Here is a 23,195-nt window from a genome sequence, read left to right on the forward strand (position 1 = left end):
AGGTCTGGTTGGATTCCCAGCCACAGGCTGGATCAGGTCTGGTTGGATTTCCAGCCACAGCCTTGGATTAAATCAAAGAAACTTCTGGGCCAGGAAAGGTGTCAGCATTGCCTTCTACTCATTTTTGTATGCTTTTTTATCGGTCAGAATCTTTTTTAAGCCACTCGTCTCCTTTACAGGTGTTATTTTAGTAAAAGCCAGACAAAGCAATGGGACATTGACTCACAGGGGCCACCGCAAGCTGCTGTTGCTGAGCCTGAGGGCCAGCGAGGTGACCTCTGTCAGGGGCGACCGTGGCCAGCCTGGCCAATGCAGGACACCGCAGGTCACCCACACCTTCAACATCAGGAATTTTTAGTTTCTGATAGGGTTTAGTGGAAGCAGAAACGAGGGCTTTGTGGTTGCTGTTCCCAGGGTGGTGAGGACTACCCCGCGGGGAAGGCTTCAGGGGTTCTGGCTGAACAGGGGTCCCGGTGCCCAGGTGCAGAGCCCCTGGGTTGGAATCCTAACTCCAGACCATTGGCCGAGTGTGTCCCTGGGAGCTACCAGGAGCCACAGGTGAGGCTGATGGGGTGGGCTTCTGGTGCAGCCTGAAATGATGCCACGAAATGTCCAGGAGCTGCCCCGGAAGGGCCCTGGGCTGGGTGCTGCCCCTGCGTCCCTTCCAGGCGGGGGCTCCCTTGGGTCCTCCGTGCTGTGGGCAGCTCTGGGTCTGGGAGCTGGCTTTGTGTGTGGGGCCCCTCCTCCCTGGAGAGAGGATCCTTTTGCAGTGATGTGCTGGGCGACCAGGGTCATGATCTTCAGTCTGATTGGAAACGTCTCTGCATTTGCCATTGTTTAATAGGAGCTGCCGGATTAAGATATTGATCTTAAGCCGTGTCGGTTTTTCCCATAACCACTCCTCCAGCGGCCACCTGCCTTCCGCTGTGACCGGTTTCCAGCATCGAGGTTCTCCTGCAGGGGCTGAGTGCAGTGGGGGCCGCCGGGGCTGGGGGAGTGGCCCAGATGTGGGTGGGCTGAGATCTACAGTCAGGGTGAAGCCGGACGGTCCCTTGGGCTACAGCGCCACTCTTTCTCATCGAGGACATAGAAATTCCTCCTAACTTTCCCACACTGTGTGTGTTGGGATCTGATAACACGATAATTCTGAGACGGATCACAAACAGCAAGGAATCATGCAAACATGAGGACTTCTCAGTATCACTGAGTACTGCTCTTTTAATTCAGAATACACATGCGCTGGTATATTCAGAAATTAAGCATTTTTGTATTTTAGTCCTTCTAGATTTTTAATGTTATGGCAATGCGTCATCATGGCATAAGTTCTGAAAATTCTTTTGTTGTTGTTGTTTAGATTTTGTTTACTTATTTTTTCCAGAAAGAGAGAGAGAAAGTGAGTGCGTGCATATGGTATCATGACAGGGGCGGGGAGGGGCAGAGGGAAAGCGGAGTCTTTGCTGAGCTGGGAGCCCAGTGTGGGATTGCATCCCAGGACCCTGGGATCATGACGTGAGCTGAAGGCAGACGCTTCACGGACTGAGCCACCGAGGCATCCAGAAAATTCTTTTTTAAAAAAGATTTTATTTTTAAATCATCTCTACACCCAGCATGGGGCTTGAACTCACAACCTTGAGATCAGGAGTCATAGGCTCTACCTATTGAACCGGTCAGGTGCCCCCTGGAAATTCTTTTGATGCTAATTCCTTAAATATCCCTATTTCTTATTTGTATTTGCCTTTCTTCTCCAAAATATTCTTACTTATACCCATTGATGCCCCTTTGGTCAATTTCTTAATCATCCTCATCTTTGCCCCCTTTAAGGAAAAAAAAAATCCTTTATTGATGTAATTGTGGTACCATGAAATCCACTCAGTAGATTTTAGCAGAGGCATGGTGTCATGTGACCATCAACACCAACAAAATACGGAGAGATTCCGTCCTTACCCCTTCTTCAGGGAATAATCCCTCCCTTCAACTTGGTTCTCGGCAACCTGCTTTTTCTTTTCTTTCTCCAGATTCCCCCGTCTTTTGTCCTTGGTGCTAATTACCCCAAAACAAGCCCAATAAGAAGCAAAGAACCTCCTGCTAATCCCTTGGGAGATTTCCGATGCGCTTCGGCTTCTCCGTTTCTTGCGGTCATTCCTGCCTGCTACATTCCATACATGCTTTGTGCAGGAGAGATACTGAACAGGGGCTGGCTGGCCCACGCTCACGTAGCTTGCTTTTCTCTCGTGCACGTGCAGACAGTCATAAAGACGCTCTCCATCTTAAGGGCAACCATAAACAAAGATATTAAATACAGACTTAATAAAATATAATATTAGAGTCTTCAGACTTCTCTGACAAAGGTATCTTAAACTGGAAACATGATTAAGCCATTTAAAAATGTTCTTTTGTTTGATGGAGTCTATAAAGTATCTATCTCAGCCAATTTTGTCTTTTTACACCGGCCAGGATTGACTTTCTTGTCTTGTGTCTGTGATCGATCCGCAGTGAGCATAGCTGTGGGCGTGTGGCCCGTGCTCCCACTTTGTCCTCCTGTGTGTTTCCTGACGACACTCCAGCAGGTGCACAGGGCCTGCCGGGGACACCCCTGCCTCTGTAGTTAGAGCTCGGGTTTCTTTTTAAACCCCAGTAAATGTCCTTGTGATTCAGGGCCCCTAGACGGGCTTCCAAGCCAGGGAGGCTGAGAAGTAAAAACCTGATGTTGTGATCACCATGTGTGTCCTAGTGCATGGAGCAAACCTTCCTTGGTGTGGTTAGGGGGCCAGGGAGATCTGGAGACCCCCCCCCGCCCACCAGCTGTGCACCAGAAGTACATGCGGAGCCAGCTCTGAAGCTGGGGCAAAATCTTTCGATGTCATGCAAATGGAGTGAATTTTAGATTTTTAGTGGTATATATATATATATATACATACATATATATATATACATATATATATGTATATACATATATATGTATGTGTATATATACACACCCCACGCCACGACCCCACGCCTTTGCTACACACACACATATATATATATACATATCAACTACTTTTTAAAGCAGTTTTAGGTTCACTGCAATACGGAGGAGAAGGTACAAAGATTTCCCATGTGTCTCCTGCCCACCCCAATTATCCAGAGCCTTCCCAATTATAAACATTGAAGTACATTTTTAACAACTGTGACGTGTTCGGTAATCTAGAAAGCAGAGCCTGCCTGTGTGAGACGGGCCGTTTCTTCCCATCCAGCCTGGTACGTGCTGTGTAGTGGGTTCCCTTTGTGCCTCCGTCAAGAAAGTTCTGGATGTCAGTCCCTCGGGTTCATGAGCTCAGATGCCCGGATCCCACAGAGGGGACGGCAATTTCTAGGAACCAAGGATTTCTGTAGAGTCTTCGCCTTCCGGTTTCCTTTGTGCCTCTCGTGTCCCAAGGAGCAGAAGCATCGGATCTGGGGTCACGACTGAGGCGCATCAGGTGTCTCCTTACTCTCTGTCACTCTGCAAGAACGCCTACTTCCGGGAGGTTGGTGACCTCAGTGTCTGCAGATTCCAGAACAGCCCTTCTGCACCGTGAGCTCCCACGTGGGTTTGTCCTCCTCACAGACCAGGTTCTGCATTTTGGAGGCTGCCCTGTGACAGGAGTGGCATGGTGGCTTCTTGCTTCTGACTGCCTGAGATGCATGAGGCAGTCTGCTCCGTGGGGCGGCGAGAACGTGGCTCAGCCAGGTCCACGGCACCTACTAGGCATTTCCACTGTACAGTGAATTTTCCTTTTCTCTTCATTTCTCATTGTTTCTTGACGCGCCTTGAGACTCATTCAGTTCCCATTCCTCATGGTGCTGGTTCGAGTCCCCTGCCCTGTCCCCGGCTTGAGTGCATTAGGACCCTGACATTTGCCAGCTGGTAGGTTCTCTCATTCTGTGACTCCTTCTGCATTTCTTGGTTGGCACTGCACAGAAACGGAGCACATTCCCTTCACCCCATTTACTTGTCTGTATCCATAAGGAGTTGTGGCTTCTTACCCTATGCACCGAGCCACGGTCTGCCACGATCCTGTTCACTTGGATGCTGGAATCCTACTGCATGTAGCCAACCTGGGTTTGCATCTTTAATGTGTCCCCATGACATCTGCATGTCTTCTTGCTCTCTGACATAAGGGGGTGCTCTGGGCACACCAGGTGCATTCCTGCACCTGCAAGGGGGCCTGGCTGTCAGGTGCAGGCCTGATCCTGGGGTGCCACAGCTCCCTGCTCCCGTCCTGGCTGTGGCCTGGGAAGTCCCTGTTGCATGGCTCTTTTGTCTCCACACATTGAAAACCGGGAGCTCACCTCCACGTGGTCCCTCCAAGGCCCAGCCAGTCACACTGGGTTCATCCGGCGTCCCCTCTTCGTATGTGTCCCTCGCGCTCTGACTGGGCCACACACACCTTCCATTTCTCAGGGTCTTCCCTTGTTTGCTCCCATCCACCTGCACATGGTTGCTGCTCAAGCACCACCGCTCAATGACCCGCCTTTGGAACCTGGTCCCTCCCCTCCAGGGGCCATGGGTCCCTGTTTCAGAGTTGCCCTGGAGGCATGGGGTCTGGTGCTGGGAAGGATGATGGCCCCGAGAGTGTCTGTGTCCTTAATCCCCAGACCAGAACTCATCCGCCGCACAGATCTCGTGCCAGGAAGGCGAAGGTCATCCTGGGTGGGGCGGTGTCATCAGAAGCCTGCCTGTCGGAAGGACATAGGAAGGTGTCGGATGGGAGGTGACCTCTTCGCGGAGGCCAGGATTGGGGTGGTGAGCTTTGAGCATGGAGTGCAGGGGCCAGAACACGGGCACCAGAGCCTGTAGGCGCCACCAGGACCTGCGAAAGGCAAGAGGTGCATTCCCTCTTGGGGTGCACAGAAGGAACCAGCCCAGGACGTCCACAGTAGACTTTCGACTTCCAGAGCTAACCAAGGATAAATCGGCACTGCTTGATGACCCCGTGTTTGCAGACATTTGTTACCACAGCCGTCGGGAACGGACACGAGGTCCTCCAGATTGACAAAATCCCTCTGTGTGCTCCATGAGCTGCATCAGGGGACAGATCTGCCCGGACTGGCCAGTGACCCTCATGGTCCTTAGCACCAGAGCTCTCTCCATGGGTTTTACCATCTTAAAAGACTTTCTTCTGGGGAGCTGATAAAACACACAGATGAGGTCAGGCTGTGGCTGAAGTTTGGGAATTCTTCCCGTGCCCTCATCGGTGGGACGATGCCGTCCCTGTCCCGCAGAGTGGGCTAGCCTCACGGATGCCGCCAGCGCTGCGCATCTCCCGGACGAAGTCCATCAAACTGACACTTTAAATGCAGTGAGTCCGGGGGCTGAGACAATGTGACGAGGGGGTGGGCCTCACCCCGCGGCCTGAGGGATTGACGGCATACTCCGTGTGGAGCTGACCTCGGGCTGCCGTCAGGGCTCGCACCCCACAGCGCTCCTCAACTGGTAAAGCATCAGCCCCCAGACGAAGATTCCGGAAACTTTGCCTGTGCCACTTCTTGAGAACAAAGAGCAGAAATGCTACAGGCTGGGCCCTTCGGTCATGCTCCTGCTGCAGTGTAAGTCACTTCCACACCGGCCAGGGCCCTTGAGATTTTGTTTCTTCCCCCCGTTTTAGTGACACGCACTGTGGTGTGCAGTTAGGGCGTGCGACGTAATGATTTAGTGTGTGTCTGTGTTGTCCGGAAGGCTGTTGGCAGCCCCGCCCACGTCCTCCCCTCCCACGGCCCCGCCCACGTCCTCCCCTCGCATGGTCCCGCCCACATCCTCACCCCCAACGGTCCCGCCCACGTCCTCCCCTCGCCTGGTTCTTCTCTTCTGGAAAGAGCTTCCGTAATCTACTCTCTCGGCAGCGTTCAGCTGCAAAGCCCGGTGCTGCCAACCAGAGTCTCCACACCATGCATCAACTCCCTGGGACTGATTCATAACCGCGCGTTTGTATCTTTTGACCCCCTGGACCCACGTCGGCCCCTGCGCTCCCCCAGCAACCAAGGGGTCTGTTCTCTGTTTCTTTGTTTCTTTTCTTCTTTTTAATATTCTACCTATAGCTGAGGTCATGGGGTATTTTTCTTTCTCTGTCTGACTTAGCACAACGCTCCACACAGTTTATCCACGTTATTGCAAATGACAAAAGTCCCTTCCTTTTTATGGTTGCATAATATTCCATTGCACGCACGTGTGTGTGCATGTATGTGCACGCGTGTGTGCACATGCACGTGTGTGTGTGTGCACAGGCATATACCGCCTCTTCCATATCCGCTCATCCATGGATGGACCCTCAGTCCTCCGGCTCGCTCCGCGTCTTGGCTGCTGAAACACGGGGAGCGGCTGTCTTTTCAATGCGGTGTTTTCACTTCCATCGGATAAACACCCAGACATGGAATTGCTGGGTCACAGGGTAATTCTGTTTTTCACTGTTTGAGGTCCCTCTGTACTGTTTTCCCGAGACTCTGCACTGGTCCGCGTTCCCACCCACAGTGCACGTAGGGCTTCCTCTTCCCCACATCCTTGCGGACAGCTGTCATTTCTTGTCATTTGGGTGATAGCCATTCTGACGGGTCAGCTGGCTTCCCGTGGTAGATTTGGTTTGCATTTTCCTGATGCTGAGAGATGGTGAGAGTGTTTTCATGTGTCTGTTGGCCGTCTGCATGTCTTTTTAGGTCAGCTGCCCATTTTTTTAAAGATTTTTTTATTTGTTGGGAGAGAGAGCAAGGTTGAGCACGGGGACGGGCAGAGAGGGAGAGACTCAAGCAGACTCAATACTCAGCATGAAGGCTGACACAAGGCTTGATCCCATGACCTTGACATGGTGACCTGAGCCAAAATCAAATCAGATGCTCCACACAACTGAGCCATGCCATCACCCCGAAATAAAAATCTTTATAAATGCCCTGGCAGAACGCTTCTCACTTGAGGCCTCAGGGCCCTCCTTGCAAGTGGGGGTAACAGTCCTGGTGTCACTGGTTGGCCTGCGAATTAATTGGGGTAACACATCATGGGCTTGCCCCTTCATACTTCCTCCTCCTCCTCCCACTTGGCTCTTCCCAAGACCAGGCGTCCGGAAGCTTCCCTTGGGCGAGCATGTTCTTTCTGCTCTAAAACACACTCCCTGCTTGCCACAGTTCTGTCCCGTATCTTATTATTAACATTTATTCTAAGGGGAAACTAAGTCAGAGAGGCAGAATCGCTTTCCCCAGGGGACACCCTGGCACCGTGCTGCGATTAGTTATTAATCAGTATTATTATTATTGGTGGTGGTGGTTCCCGTCGTGGCCTTGAGGCTTGTCTCTTTTCCTTCGGGTCTTACTGGGAATCCACGAGGTTAGGTTATCTTACAAATACAAGTGAGCACACCAGATCTCATGAAACCTGCTGGGCCTTGACCTGGGCAGGGCTCGGGATCTCTGTCAGCAGGATTCTGTCCCGAACGGAGTATGCGTCTCTCCCTTCAGCCCTACTCGCTTGCTTCTTCTCTCCACAGCCCTCTCCCCGTCTTCCCTGCAGGCTGGAGGCTCCTCCGGGCACCCAGGGACAGTCAGTGCCTTGTACTTATTTCCTCAAATAAGCCATTGGCGTAGTCAGAGGGGTGCTGTTTACAGACACCACAGTGCAGGATGGGTGCCGGCCATCATCCGCCGAACCTCAGCCGCTAGTTGTCGCCACCCCTGCTCCGGAGGCTGTGCAGGTGACGCTCTAGGCACTGGGTCCCCAGCCTGTGGGTGCGGAGCTGGTCCTACCTGCCGCAAGGAGCCTGGCGATGGTCACTGCAGGGTTTTCATGCAGGAAATGCCCACCTCTCGCTCGCACCTGTTGAGGTCATGTTAGGGACGCCCTCTCGCGCCTCCAAGGACCCCGTCGAACCTCCAGGTGTGGCTCTGGGGCTTGGATAGGCGTTCTGGCTCAGAGGGCGTCTCACTGCTCTCGCTGATGTGGGCCCAGTCCTCGGATCTGAACACACTGAAGCTGGGCTTGGGTTTCCAGCACCAGATGAATAGGGGCCTCAAGCCATTACCTACAAGCCAAACAGACTGCTCTGGGCAACATGGCACACCATGGGAAAGACACGTCTGGTGGGGGTTCTCACGCATGGCATCCCACATGCTGAATAAGCTGGGTCACCCAGTGTCTAGGATGCTGGTGCAGCCAGCCCCAAATTCACATTGTGCTGGGCACACATTCTCGGAACCTGCTGTGCTCTGCCTTCTCCTGCCCTTGGGTTGGACCGGCCTCTGCCCGTAAGTGCCCTGAGGTCCATGGTCAGCTTTCCTCCCCTGTGCCCTGTGAGTAGCCTTACAAACAGTTTGCCACAAGCTGAGTGGCCTTGGCTCCAGGCCAGCACCACGAAAAGTAAACGATGTGTGTGAGAGCGTGGGGTATATTGTCATCATGACCTCGTCGGGTGACTGAAGCCAGGAAAAGCAATGTGTTGTGGAAATGAATATGAATAATATGAAGCTCTCTTTTTAATGTTCCAAAAGGTGTTCCTGATGCTTTTGCAAGGTTCCAAGAAGCAGCCGGGGGCCGAGTTGGAGCTGCAGGACCAGAAGCCTCCAGAGCCTGCTCCTGGCTACTGTAAGTACGCGGAATTGTTTGCATTTCTGCTGCGGGGAGAATGTCAGCATCCTTCTCTCGAAAGCCCTCGTGTGAAGGTCTGATAGAAAGGCCTGGAGAGGGTGACTGGAGAGACAGGGTATCGTTCAGGGGCAGAAAACTGAGGGTTTCATCTTACCTTGTGTAAAACAATGGTGGGTTTACCGTGCGGCTTTCTCTCTTCTTCAGAACCCAATGTGTTACATTAGCAATTTCTTAACATGCAAAATCAGTCCCGAAAGGCGTGCATCTTTCCTCCCTTTGTTCCCCGAATCCAACCAATCCAGCCTGCATTCTTGGGGTGCATAGGATGTGCAGGCACGTTGCCAGGAGTGGGTTTACATGGAGAAAACCCCCATGAGAAAACTCCATTTGAGCCTCGCCTTCCTGGAGCTTCTGTCCATGCTGGAGCTCCGTGCAGACCAAGATGCTGAGGACCAGGTCTCCTGGCAAGCGCGTTCATGGACACTGCAGACCGGACTGATTCCGGGTTTGGTTTCTGGGTGTGTGCCTCCAGTTCCAATGAATCCAGGGCTGCTTGTGAGCAGTAACGCGCCCCGGAGCGCTGAGCTGGGCTCTGGAGGTGGGCAGGCAGCGGGACACATGTCTTCCTTGGGGGACTCCAGTCCACCAGCCACCCAGGGCCAGGGAGAAGCAACAAAAATTATATACATTAGGGGCATTGTGTCTGGGGTGTGTCGTGTCACACACTTCCCAGCAGCATGGGACAGGTCCGTTTGCCCTGTGTTCCCTAGAGCTTGGTATTCCCGGGTTCAAAAAACAAAACTAAACAACCCAAAACAATGCTATTTTAAGCATTGTAACTGGTTTGCAGGTTTCTCATTGTGTTTTTAAATTTTTTTAAAAAGTTATTTATCTGTTTATTTGACAGAGAGAGAGAGGGAGCACACGCGTATGCACACAAGCTGGGGGGTGGAGGGTTAGAGGGGCAGAGGGAGAGGGAGAAGCAGGCTCCCCGCTAAGCAGGAAGCCTGATGCAGAACTCAATCCCAAGACTGAGATCATGAGCTGAGCCAAAATCAAGAGATGGCCTCTTAACCGACTGAGCCACTCAGACACCTCTGTGTGCAAGCCTTTTGTGGGCATATATTTTTAGGGTGTAGGTGCCAAGGAGCCTTATTGCTGGATCGTATGTTTACCCGCGTGATGGATGGGGCTGCGGCACTGTTCTCTCCAGGGGCTGCACGCTTGACATGCCCCTAGCAGGACGCGCCTCCTGTGTCTGTCCTTGCACACCAGCTCTTGTGATCACCTGTGCTCTGGACCGCAGACAGCTCTGTGGGGTGGGGTGCTGACTCGCTGTGGTTGGACTTGCACTCTCCTCATGGCAAAGGATGTCGACTCTCCTTCCGTGAGCTGGTGTTTGCACATCTTCTTGGGAGAAATGTCTCTTTGTATCTTTTATCCATTTTTAAGATTGGGCTAATTTGATTTCTGGAGTTGCAAGAGTCTTTTATGATGAAATTGTAATAACTGTGATGTGAACTGTGGGTTTTTCATAGACGCCTTTTATGAAGTTGTGGATGTTCCTATTTATTTCGGTTTGATGAGAGGTTTTATCATGCGAGGGTGGTGAGAATTGCCAAATGCCTTTTCTGCATCCGTTGAGATGATTGTGGGTTTTTTGGCCTTCTTTATTGACGTGATATATTAGAAGAATTGAGTTTTAGATGGTAAAGCAGCATTCCATTCACCAATTCAGACCAGTTCCACTTGGTTTCATAGTACATAATTCTTTTAATAGACTGATAGATTTGATTCATTAGTACTTTGTTGAGGTTTTTGAGTCTGTATTTGTAAGAAGTATTGGTGTATAATTTTGTTGGTTTTGTTTTTCTGTTGATGTCTTTGCCTAGCATTGCTATTATGGTATAACTCACCCCCAAAATGAACTGAGAAGTCTTTCCTTCTCTTATATTTTTTGCAAGTGTTTGTGAAGAATTCATTCTTTAAATGTTTGGTAGAATTCACCAGTGAAGACATCTGGGCCTGAATTCTCTTTGTGGGTAGTTTATTTAAAAGTTAATATTTTGGGGTATCTGGGTGGCAGAGTTGGTTAAGTGGCTGGCTCTTGGTTTGGGCTCAGGTCATGATCTCAGGGTTGTGAAATCAAGCCCCATGATGGGTTCTGTGCTCAGTGAGGAGTCTGCTTGAGATTCTCTCCACCCTTCTCCCTCTGTTCCTCCCCAACCCCCAAACTTTTTCTCTTTCTCTCTCATGGATAAATAAATCTTTAAAAAATTAATATTTTAGTTTCTTTACTTATTATACATCTATTCAGGTTATGTATTTGTTCCTGAATCGGTTTCTATGTTTTGTGTCTTTCTAGGAAAGCATCCATGTCATGTAAGGTGCCTGATTTATTGACCTATACCTGTCTATAACATTATTGCTAGTATTGATAATTATTAATAATATAATATATTGTGTTAAAATAAATATTATTAATATAATATTATCATTATTAATAGCATTATTGATACCATTGATGATCCTTTTATTTAGCTGGGGTCAGTAGGAACAATCCTCTTTCATTTCTGAGTGTAAAAATATACACCTTCTCTCTTTTTCTTGGTTCATATAGCTAACCTGTGGTCAGTATTGTTTATCTTCTCAGGCAATCAGCTTCTATTTTCAGTGAGACTCTATTGGTTTTCTAGTTTCTAGGTCCCTGATTTCAGCTGTGATTTTTATTATTTCATTCCTTTGGCTCCCTTTAGATTTGGTTTACTCTTTTTCTCCTGATTAGAGATATTTCTTCTTTTATACCAGTATTTACATCTATAAGTTCCCTTCTGCACACCGCTTCCATGGGTCCCATAGTTTTGGGATCTCATATCTTCACTTTCATTTATCTACAAGTATTTACTAAATTTCCCTTTGGTTTCTTTTTTGGTTCATTGGTTTTTTTAAGATTATGTTTTTATTTTTTAACATTAAAAAAATAGTTATTTGTTTAAGTCATGTTCACACCCAACGTGGGGCTCAAACTCATGACCCTGAGATCAAGAGTCTCCAGCTCTTCCAACTGAGCCAGTCAAGCACTCCTGGGATTATGTTTTTAAATTTCCACATATTTATGAGTTTCCCAAATTACTTTTTGTCATTAAAGTCTAATAGCATTCTACTGGACTAGCGGAAAAAATGTCATATCATTTTGAACCTTTTTTTTTAATTTATTAAGGCTTGCGTTATGGGCTAGAATAATGGTCTATCTAGAGAGAGCTCCTTATACTCTTGAGAGGAATGTGTGTCTGTTGTGAAGGATGGTGTGATCTGTTGATGACCCTTGTGTCCACCTTGTCTACAAGGCTATTCAAACAGAAGAGCTCTGTCCTTGTTGATATTCTGGTTGCTTATCTTATCCATTAATGAAAGCTGCGTGATGTTGTTTCTGACTCATTGCTGGATTGCCTGTTCTGCCCGTTACTTCTGTCAGATTTTGTCTCATGTGTTTTTGGGTTCCTCAGTTGCACAAATATTACTTTTAATCTCTTCCTGATGGAAAGCTTTTTCATCTTTTTTGTAGTCATTTTCCTTGTTGTATTCTTCTTGACCCTTTTAGTCCATGCTCACACTGTATCTGATGAACCAGTTTCTCAAGAACTTCATGGAACTTCCTTGGATTATGATAGTATTCCTCCATTAGCTCAATTCCAGACCATTTTGAGATCATTTCTTCTCTGTTTGTGGTTCTGCAGAGATGGTGGGGGGCAGAGGTGACCACACCATGAAACTTTCTAGAAGCCTTCTGCTTTGGTTGAATAGGTCTCTGAGAAACAGTCATAGTTTTTATTCTATTTCTTTTGTAGAGAGTTTATTAGCAGAGGAGAATGTCAAATGTTGGGTAAATAAATTAGTGAATTGTTCATATTTATTTATTTATTTATTTACTCCTGTATTTACTGGGGTACGATATACCTGATATGGATTTCAGCATGTTCAGGTGTACAGTTCTGCGGCATCAGGTACGTTCACACTATTTTGCACCCATGACCACTATCTATCTCCAGAGCTCTTTCCCCTCCTCCAACTGAAATTGTACACAGTAATGACTAGCTCCCCCTCCCCCTCCTAACTGCGGGCCGCCACAATTCTACTTCTGGTCTGTATGAATTCCACTGCTCTAGATACCTCATACTAGAGGAATTGGACAATACTTTCTCTCTTGTGGTTGGCTTATTTCAACCAACGTAATGGCTTTAAGGTTCATCCACAGTATAGCTCATGTCTGAATTTATCAGATGGAGAAGATGGCATACGTGGGAAGGGTCCCAGAGTTTCCAGCCTCTCTGGGAGCCATTCTCCCTAAATTGCCAAGTGTTCATCAACCTGGAAGCTCTCTGAACACCATCCTTTGGGGGTTTATGGAAGCTTCATTACACAGGCATGACTGATGAAATCACAGGCCTTTGGTGATTGATTCAGCCCCTCTCCAGTCCCTGGAGGTCAAGAGAAAGGGAATGAAATTTCCAACCCTGTAATTAGGTTGTGGTTCCCTGGTCCTTAGTTTGGTGAATTCCAGAAGTCACCTCATTAAGCCCATTGACATAACAACAGCACCCTGTTTCTTTAATCTCTTAGGAAAATCCAAAGGTCCTAGGAGTTCTGCAAGAAACAAGATGGACAAAGACCAAATACACACTTCATATTATAAATCACAGTATCACAATACCACCAACCCTTATCAGGGCTCTCTCCGGGCTCATTCATCTCTTTGGCAGAATTTAGTTCCTGGTGGTTTTAGGACTGAGGTCTGCATGTGTTCTTTGGCTGGCTGTTGGATTTGCTCTCAATTTCCTAAAAGTCATCCTGGAATCATAGCCACATGGTCCCTCAGAACAGAACATGCCTCTTTAAGGTCAGAGGGGGAATCTCTGTTTTGATTAACCTAAAGTCAACAGATTAGAGAGTGAATAGATTTGCCAAAACTTTTCATCTTCTTCTGTACACTGTAATCATAGGAGTAAGAGCCACACATTCAAGGTCTTATCCACACTCAAAGGGAGGGGATTGGAACCTTCTATGAGGTAGGTATGATTGGGGGACCAATCATAGGCTTTTCCCTACTAAAACCATTATTACAATATGCTACACTGAATTCCCCTACATGCTTATTAGCCATTGAAATTTCTCATTTTATGACACAATTGCTGCTTACTTTTGCTCATAAATTTTATATTTTTTGAAGAACAGTGTCTTAAATTTGGTTTGCTAGCTTCTAATGCTTACATCTTATCACAAATGGTGTATTTCTTGATAGCACAATTTGATGAATTTTTCCACGGTACACACCTGTGTCATCACCACCAGGTCAAGGTAGAGCATTCCCAGCACCTGACTGGGCCCCTCTGCCCTTTCCTAGTCAGACCCTATCCCCCAAACATGATGCTCTTACCTTCTGATAATCATGTGTTGCATTGGGCATCATGTGAATGGCATCACCGTGAATCCGTGGGAGTCTGTTTTTCTTCGTATTTTATCTCTCAGATCCATTTATGTTCGTGCTTGTGTCATTTCTTCATAGTCACATTCTACTGTACATATCGTAATTTGTTTCTCTCTCTCCCTGTGTTAACAAATTTTACTTCAAATGGGCATACACGTTATTTTCTTTTTTTATTATTAGTGTTTTATCTAAAGGGTTTCACTTCTGAGCATTCATTTATTTTAAGGTACATTAGTTAGTGACTTTCTTATGTAAGAACGAATTTAAGGAAAATATGATTATGTTCTCATAAACATTTTGTCATCATTGAGAACTCAGGGTGATTTACATTGGAAATGTATTGGCTGCATACATTCTCTTCATTATGCTTATGCACTTGGTTCGAAAAAAAATGATAATTTCATGTTCTGAATTTGGAGAACATTATGAAAATCCATGCAAATATGTTAGAAATAAAGCATGTGTCAAAAAAGCTAACATTAGGTGAAAAAGGGTGGTATTTTAAATGTAAAGAAGAACCCCGGAGGAAGGAATGTTATAGTGTTTTCTATTACCATTGTAAAATATGATCTAAAAATGAGATTTTATTTGTCATTCAAATTACAAATTATGGAACTGGAAAATACATCATTAAGAAATCTATTTAAGTGTTTCATTACTAAAAAAGACACTAGACCGGAATGCATTAACACAAAATTGGTATGACATTGCCTGCATTTGCCAATTTTATTGTATTCTGCAAATCTTCCTGTGAAACGCAACAGGAGATATCTACTTAAGTGAAATTCACATTATTTTGCAGATAGGACTTCATCAAAATGCTCGATCAGGGTTTTTGGAGACAGTGTTCATTAATGTCTTCTGGGTACAGTACTTTCGTCAATCTTTGGCGACGGCAACACAACACGATCCACACTAGAGAGAGGAAGTTTCTAGAATCATCACATACAAAACCTTTCTCCTCCTGTTGGTGCCCTCAGAAATTCCTTTTTTGCTATGATTCCTGTTCCAGGCTGCCCCTGCCTGTGGGTACCGCGGTCCTCTACGCTCGCCATATGTCTTCAGAAACAGTCTTCTTTGGGGCTAGCTCTCAGATAACTCACTTCTGGCTCCTCTGAGAGATTGATGAAGGCCAAAAAAAAAAAAGAAAGAAAATATATATTTGTTAAACGTTGGGGGGGCCCTAATAGTGCCATAGAAGTGAGTTATGTAGACCCATGCCTGGAATGGCATGGTTGTCCTTGGGCATGCCACGTGGGCTGCGGAACTCACTCCTTGGAGCATGGGGCCGTCTGTTAGCTGCCCGCAGCACGCTGGACCCTATGACCGGCACTCTCTGTGCATTTTCTCACTCAATCTTCCTTCTCAGCTTGGAAATAGGCTTTCTGCAGCTGTTATTTGGGTGTGGACACCAAGCTGTAGAGAACTTGCCTGATTTGCCCAGACTCTGGTAGGTCCAACACGAAAAAAAACTCCCACCCAGCCAGAGAACCTGCTCCTTGCATCTCTTTGAGTCTGTCCCTTTTCCTGAAAAGCCTTTTCCAAGCCCCCCAACTAGTATCTCTCACAGTGTTTGAAAGAGGCATGGGTGACCAGATTAACTCCTTGACTTCCCAAAAGATGTAGTGATCTCACAGCAAAATGCTGACCTACAGAATTTGTTATTTGTGCACAGACTGACTTTCTGTTTCTGTGGCTCTTGGGTGGGACCTGAGAACTTGCATTTCTCGTGGGCTCCCAGGCGATACTGTGGGTCTAGGCACTACCCCTTGACACCCGCTGCTTCGGTGTGTTAGCTAAAGGAAAATTCTTAGAATCACAAATTCTGGGTCTGTTCCTTTCTCCTGATTCCCAGCGATGTGCTGGTGTTGTGGACTGAACTGTGCCCCCCAGATTTGTACATGGAGCCCCTAGTACCTCAGCATGTGACTGTATTTGGAGATACAGGATCTTGGAAGGGTAATCGAGTTAAAATGAGGAAATATGAGTAGGTCCTAACCCAGTCTGACTGGTGTCCTTATAAGAAGGGGAGATTTGGCCACAGAGATAGCAGGGCTGGGTGTCCACAGCGGGAAGGCCCTGTGGGGACCATCTGCCAGCCAAGGGGGAGGCCTCCCAGGAAGCCAACCAGGCAGGCACCTTGAACTTGGACGTCTAACCTCCCGACTGAGATGTAAATGTCTGCAGCTCTTCCTTTGGAAAAAGCAACAGAAGAGAACCCCGGTGTGCAGTATAGCAGGGCTCTGGAGCTGATTCATCAGGGAGCAACGACTCCTGTGTCCCCCGCCCCAGCCCCTGGTGACTGCTCTGCTCTGTGTGTAAGACTTTGACTATTTCAGATTCTTCCGATAAGTGGCATCAAGCAGTATTTGTGCTGCTGTGAGTGGCTTATATCACTTGGAATAATGTCCTCCTGGCTCATCGAGGCGGCAGCAGGTGTCAGCTTCCGTCCTATTTAAGGCTTCACTATATTTGCACGTGTGAGTGTGCACACACTCACACGCCACATTGTCTTCATCTGTTCATCTGCTGATGGACTTTGCTGTTGTGTATAATGTATAGCACATTTAGAATGACAGCATTGAATGGTTTCTTTGAGATCCTGTTTTTATGGGTATCCGTGAAGTGAGACTTCTGGATCATATGGTAGTTTTTGTTTGTTTGTTTGTTTGTTTTTAACATTTATTTATTTTGGAGAGAGAGAGACAGAGAGAGAGCACACATGCATCAGTGTTGGCGGGGGAGAACGGAGGAAGGAGCAGAGAAAAAGAGGGAGAGACAGGCACAGAGCCTGACACAGAGCTTGATCCCAGGACCCAGAGATCATGACCTGGGCAGAAGTAAAGAGCTGGACGCTCAACCGACGGAGCCACCCAGGTGCCCTCCAGTAGTTCTGTTTTTGACTTGTTGAGGACCCTCCATGCTACTGTCCGCAGTAACTGCACGAGTTTGCATTCCCACCCACAGTACACAGGGTTCCAGTTTCTCCTCATTCCCGACAAAATCTTCTGCAGAGCAAAGGATTTGGTAGAATGAAAACGAAATCCACTGACTGGGAAAAAGTATTTGCAAACCACATACCCAATATGGGGTTAATGTGAGAAGTGTATCGGGAACTCCTATAACTTAATGGCAAAAAGGCAAGTAGCCCAGTTAAAAAATGGGTGAAGTGCTTGAACAGACATTTCCCCAAAGAGAACATAAAAGCCGACAACAGGTGCATGGAAGGTGCTCCGCATCAGTCATCATCAGGGAACCGGTCCAAACCTTGTGCCTGGTAGGATGGCAGTCATCCAAAAAAAAAAAGAAAAGAAAAAAAGAAAAGAAAACATGGATGCTTATTGAAATGCCTTAGGCCCAACTTCCATAAATTTTAGTTCTGAGACCTAGACATTTACAGGTTTTAACAAGCAGGCCGGCGTCCTTTGATTCAGGTGGGCTGTGGCCACCACCGTGAGAAACACCTGGTTAGAGTCTTGTCAAGCGCCAAGTTCAGGTGAACAGTCGCATACCCTTCTGATACAGAGTGAATCTGGGAAAGGTGGTTTTCTCTTCGCAAGGCTTTGCCATGGCTTTCTCTTCTCCTTTCTCCCTTCCCTCTTCCCTCCCTGTTCCTTTCCTCCCTCCCAATCCCCCTCTCTCCCTCCCTCTCCCCTCAGTCCTGAAGCCTGACTCCCTAGGTGAAGTCCGAGGTTGCGGTGAATTTCTCAGCCTTGCTTCTTCAGTACCGCTTGACTTAAAAGTTTCTCCTTTCCTCCCACAATGTAATCCTGCGTGTTTCATTCCTAATTGCTGCTTCTTGTGGTGATGGAAAGCAATTTAGCAGTGATTTATCTGACGGGTCCGCAACCTCTCGTTTGCTTCTCCAGACCATCCTGTTTGAACAGCCTCTCCCATGCGGGAGCCGGTAATTCTGGGCCTGTCCAAAGTGCTGTTCCAGATTCTGCCTGGGTCTTGTGGGCTGAGCTGCGGGGTTCAACCCCGAGCGCTGTCTTTTCTGCTTTGTCCACCTTTCCTCAAACTTCAAAAAATGCCCTCCCCACAAGCAAGGTGGGGAGGAAACGTGCCTGCTGCCAATTACACCTGCCGAGGAAGGCTGGTGTTCCAGGTTCACTGAAATCAGCAGAGAGTTCACGGCAGGGTGCTTCGCAATGAACGGTCTGCCGGAATAAAGCCGAGATCGAAACACACCCGGCAGCATGACGGCCGGTAGCAGGTGCCAGGAATCAGCGGCTTGGCTTCCGTCCGGGGCTGTGAGGAGTTGGAGTCCGGGACTCCAGGGAGAGGCAGTGAGGCTTGCCTCTCAGAGCTGCCCGAGAAAGCCCCGGAGGCTGGTGGGGGAGGCTGCCCAGCCTCACCCCCAGAATTGAAATCTCACCTTCCTGTGGAATATTCGACAAAGAACTTTCCTCTTCCCGTGTGGTCCTCACCTTCAATGTTCTGGTGGAGACACTGGGCCAGTCGAGGCAGGAGTAGCTCTGGGGAACCTTTATTGGCACCTCTGTTGTAGGGGTCAAGGATGGGCCTCCTGAATTGGGCCATTTCGGTGTATTGAATTTTTTTATTTTATTTTATGTATTTGAGAGAGAGAGAGAGCATGACTGGGTGGGCGGGGGTGGGGGGAGGAACAGAGGGAGAGGGAGAAGCAGGCTTCCTGCTGAGCGGGGAGACCGATGCGGGGTTTGAACCGAGGACCCCGGGATCATGACCTGAGCCGAAGGTAGATGCTTCACCGACTGAGCCACCCAGGTGCCCCACCATATTGAATGTTTTAAATAAGTGTTACTTAGGGGAAAGCCTGTGCCACAGGGACACTCAGATCCTCTTGTCCGCCCGCCTTGGAAAGCAGGAAATGAATGTCCCCTGTGAAAGGGGAGGCGGGGGGATGTCCTCATCACCGGGCACCGGGACTTGAGAGCTAAGGAAGCCGTAGAAACAAACCTTGCTATTTCTTCCTAATCTAACACCTTAGCTTTGATTCTGCCCAGAACTCCTTAAAGCCCCCAAATGCTTGTTTGCTTGGCTCTGCCGAGTCCTCACAAATATGTTGTCTCCTTGTCTAAAATAGATCAAAACTGCCGGCCTTGGTCCTGTCTTCAGGTTGCAGTTTTATTATTGAGTGCACATCATAAAACTCCCTTGCTGGGATCAGAGCTGGAGAACAGGGCTGGGGGCGGAATGCCCACCGAGTGCAGGAGAAAGTAGCCCTGCTTTTATTACCTGCCATCCAGTGGAACTTCGGAGGGACTTTCTTTTTTCAGGTTTGAAAACCCATTGGTGGGACCATAGAGGGGCTTTGGAAGGACCTGCTTTTGGTGCCTTGAAAAGAAAAAAATCCCAAATCTGTCATGATGCCTATAAATGTCATATAATATGTGTTTTCACCGGAATGAGGACTGAGGATGACCTGGGCAAAACCTTTGTTTTATAGATGAGAATCTCAGAGACCTCGGCCTGTCTGCAGGGTGAGAGGTCGTCCTGGGAGGCAGGGCTGGGACTCCTGGGTGCTGGTGTTTGGTGGTGGTCTCCCCCAGAGAATGTCCACCCAAGGCCTCTACTCATTCACAGGCACACTTCACATTATCAGGGTCTGCAAACTCTGCCTTTTTATTTTTTAAACAAATGGAAGGTTTGGTCAAGCACATCTGTGGGCACTGTTTTTCCAAGAACATTGGCTCATTTTGGGTCTCTCTGTGTCACACTTTGGTAATTCTCGGAGCATTTCAATATGTGAAAATTTTCATTATTATGGAATTTTTTAGGGTGATCTGTGATCAGTGATCTTGGATGTGACTCTTATGATTGTCTTGGGGCACCACAACCCGTGCCCTCATAGTACCACAATGAACTTAACTGGCAAATGCTCCCTTACATTACATTACATTATGCTCCCATCCCATCCCTCTTCCACTCCTCGGGCCTCCCAATTCCCTAACACACAACAAGATTGAAATCAGGTCTGTTAAAATCCCTGCAAGGGCCTGCGAGTGTTTAAGGGACAGAAGGAGTCACACATCTCTCACTTTAAGTCAGAAGCGAGGAATGATTAAGCTTAGCAAGGAGGGCATGTTGAAAGCCAGCATTGTTCAAAGGCACCAATGAACCACATGGTGAACACAAATAAGTTCTTGAAGGAAATTCAAGGGCTACTCCAGCAAACTCATGAATGGTCAGAAAGCACAGCAGCCTTGTTGCTGACGAGGAGGAAGTTTTGACGGTCTAGGCAGAAGATGGAAGCAGCCATAGCATTCCCTTCTGCCAAAGCCCCACGCAGAGCAAGGCCCTGACTCTCCAGTTCTGTGAAGGCTGAGAGACGGGGAAGCTGCCAACGAAAAGTCTGAGTTTAGCAGAGGCAGGTTCATGCGGTTTAAGGAAAGAAACCTCTCACGGGGGAGCAGCGGGGGCTTATGGAGAAGCAGCAGCAAGTCAGCAGCAGATCTGGCTGAGGGAATTCAGGAAGGTGGCTATGTTCAGCAACAGACGCTCAGTGTAGATGGAACAGCCTTCTTCCAGGAGCAGATGCTGACTAGGATTTTCATAGCCGGAGAGGAGAAGTCCGTGTCTGGCTGACTTGGGGGAGGGGCTCATACAGCTGGTGACTTGTAGTTGAAGCTGATGCTCATTGACCATTCCAAAAATCCTTGAGTCATTAAGAATTATGCTGAGTCGACTCTCCCTGTACTCTAGAAATAAAATCGCAGAGCCTGGATGGTGGCACATCTGTTTATCCCATGGTTCACTGGCTCCTTTAAGCCCACTGTTGAGACCTGATGCTCGGAAAGAAAATACTCCTTTCCAAACATGACTGACTGATCACAGACGATGCTCCTGGTTGCCTGAGGGCTCTGATGGAGACATGCAGCAAGATGAATGCCATATTCATGCCTGATGATGCTGCATCCGTTCTGCAGCCCATGAGATAGGGAGTAATTTTGACGTTCATGTTGTATTGTTCAAGGAATACATTTCACAAAGCTGTCGTTGTCACAGAGGATGACTCCTCTGGCAGATCCGTGCAAAACATTGGAAAGCCTTCTGGAGAGCCTTCACCATTCTAGAGGAACCATTGCACGAGGAACACTTGGGGCTCATAGGAAGACATCAGAATATCCACACAAGCAGGAGTTTAGCAAAAGGTTCACTCCAGCCCACACGGGTGACTTTGAGGGGCTCAGGACGTCAGTGAGGAAGGCCACAGCAGGTGTGGTGGAAACAGCAAGAGACCAAGAATCAGGAGTGGATCTGGAAGGTGGGATTGTTTGGCTGCCTCTCACACTCCAACTTGAATGGATGAGGACTTCCTTCTTAGGGGTGAGCAAATAAAGTGTCTCTTGAGATGGAATCACTCCTGGTGAAGATGCTGTGAAGACTGTTGAAATGACAGCAAAGGATTTAGGATCTTCCATGTACCTAGTTGATAAAACAGTGGCAGTCTGAGATAACAGACTTCAGTTTGGAAAGAAGTTCTGTAGGTAAAGTGTCATCCATCCGCATCGTGTGAGCTATCAAGAAGGCATTCGAGAGATGAAGAGTCCATCAGTGGAGCAACGTTCCCCGTTGTCTTATTTTAAGAAATGTCGTGGCCGCCCTCCCCTTCAGCCACCACCACCGCGATCAGCCAGCACCCACCAACATCGAGGCATGACCCTCCACGAACAAAAATACCGTGATGGCCTGAAAGCTCAGAGGCTGGTTAGCATTTTTTCAGCAATAAAGTACTTCTAAATTAAGGGAAGTGTATTTTTTTAGACCTGATACTACTGCATATTTCATAGTGTAAATATATCTTTATATGCACTGGAAAACAACAACAAAAAAGCTATTTGACTCACTTTATTTCAATATTCACTGTATCGTGGGGGTCTGGAACTGAACCCACAATGTGTCTCGTGCCTATAATTAAAACCCATTCCCAAAGAACCGTATCATTATGCTTTCTGGACAGCTCACCTGATTCTATCTCGCTGGGTTGGTGAGAAGAGATGAAATGATTTCAGCCTTTTTCTGTGTGCTAATGATTTAGAAATCCCAGATCATGACTGGGGTGCTGTGGAAAAATATCTGTAATGCCCTGTCCTCAACCAGCTTACCATATTTCTGTCTTAGAATCTCCGTGCATTAAGATTTCTTTTGTTCTTGGAACACCCTCTACCCCCCACCCCCCACCCACCCACATACTGGCTACCCTCCCTTCCTGGCAGCCAATATTTTTTCTACTTTGGGAACTCCTGGCACGGCTGACTCCTTGAAGAAACCTCCCTCCCACCATTATATATGTTACCCTGTGTTGTTCAGGTTGAATGGACATGTTTTGTGACATGTTTGACTCTTTTACGAGTTTAAGAGCCTCCTTTGAGAACGGTATTCGAAGAGATAACTTAAGGACCCAGGATAGAGTTTATACATAGTAAACACTCATTGTGTATTAGTCTCCAAATTTAACTTAGTTCAGAAGCTCTCCTGAACTGGGTGTATTTATAAATAAGTGAAATGTTTCAATTATATTGTTACTATTTTTTCAATTACATGATTCTTAAGAGTTGTTTTATCTCTAAAATTCTGTAACTCAGTAAACAGAAAATGATACCTTAAAAAAAAAAAGATTTTATTTATTTATTTGAGACAGGGAGAAAACACGACAGGGGGAGGGCAGAGGGAGAAGAAGAAGCAGACTCCCCCCCACTGAGTAGGGAGCCTGATGTGGGGCTCGATCCCAGGACCCTGAGATCATGACTTGAGCTAAAGGCCAATGCTTAATGGACTGAGCCACCCAGGAGCCCCAGAAAATGAGAGTTTCTATTTCATAAAGCTGTGCTTCATTTCCTGAATATGTATACAGTCTTGGCAAAAACAATTATTGACTACAAAATGTATAAATATTTATTGTTGAAAAAAACAGTGAAGAAAATTAAAGTAGCCATGTTCTTAGCACACAAAGAAATACAAATTATAAACTTTTAAGAAGGTTGAGATGCCTGTACTACTTTAACTTTCTGAATTAAAACACATCCCCCCACACACACTTTATCAAATAGTATATAGAGTACAGAAAGCTTTCCATAAAAGAACTTCCCACTATGGGGCACCTGGGTGGCTCAGTCTATTGTATTCAACTCTTGGTTT

General features: G+C 47.4%; 1 protein-coding gene across 1 annotated transcript in view; it reads left to right on the top strand.

Moving 5' to 3' along the window:
- Positions 1-23,195, top strand: part of ABCA13 (ATP binding cassette subfamily A member 13) — a 319,855-nt gene that overhangs the window by 170,651 nt on the left and 126,009 nt on the right. Inside the window, exon 43 of the mRNA XM_059397601.1 lies at positions 8,491-8,584. Within this exon, the coding sequence (XP_059253584.1) occupies positions 8,491-8,584 (94 nt within the window). The remainder of the gene's footprint in view (positions 1-8,490; positions 8,585-23,195) is intronic.

Source organism: Mustela nigripes, chromosome 4 (assembly GCF_022355385.1).
Source record: "Mustela nigripes isolate SB6536 chromosome 4, MUSNIG.SB6536, whole genome shotgun sequence".
NCBI classification, from domain to species: domain Eukaryota; kingdom Metazoa; phylum Chordata; class Mammalia; order Carnivora; family Mustelidae; genus Mustela; species Mustela nigripes.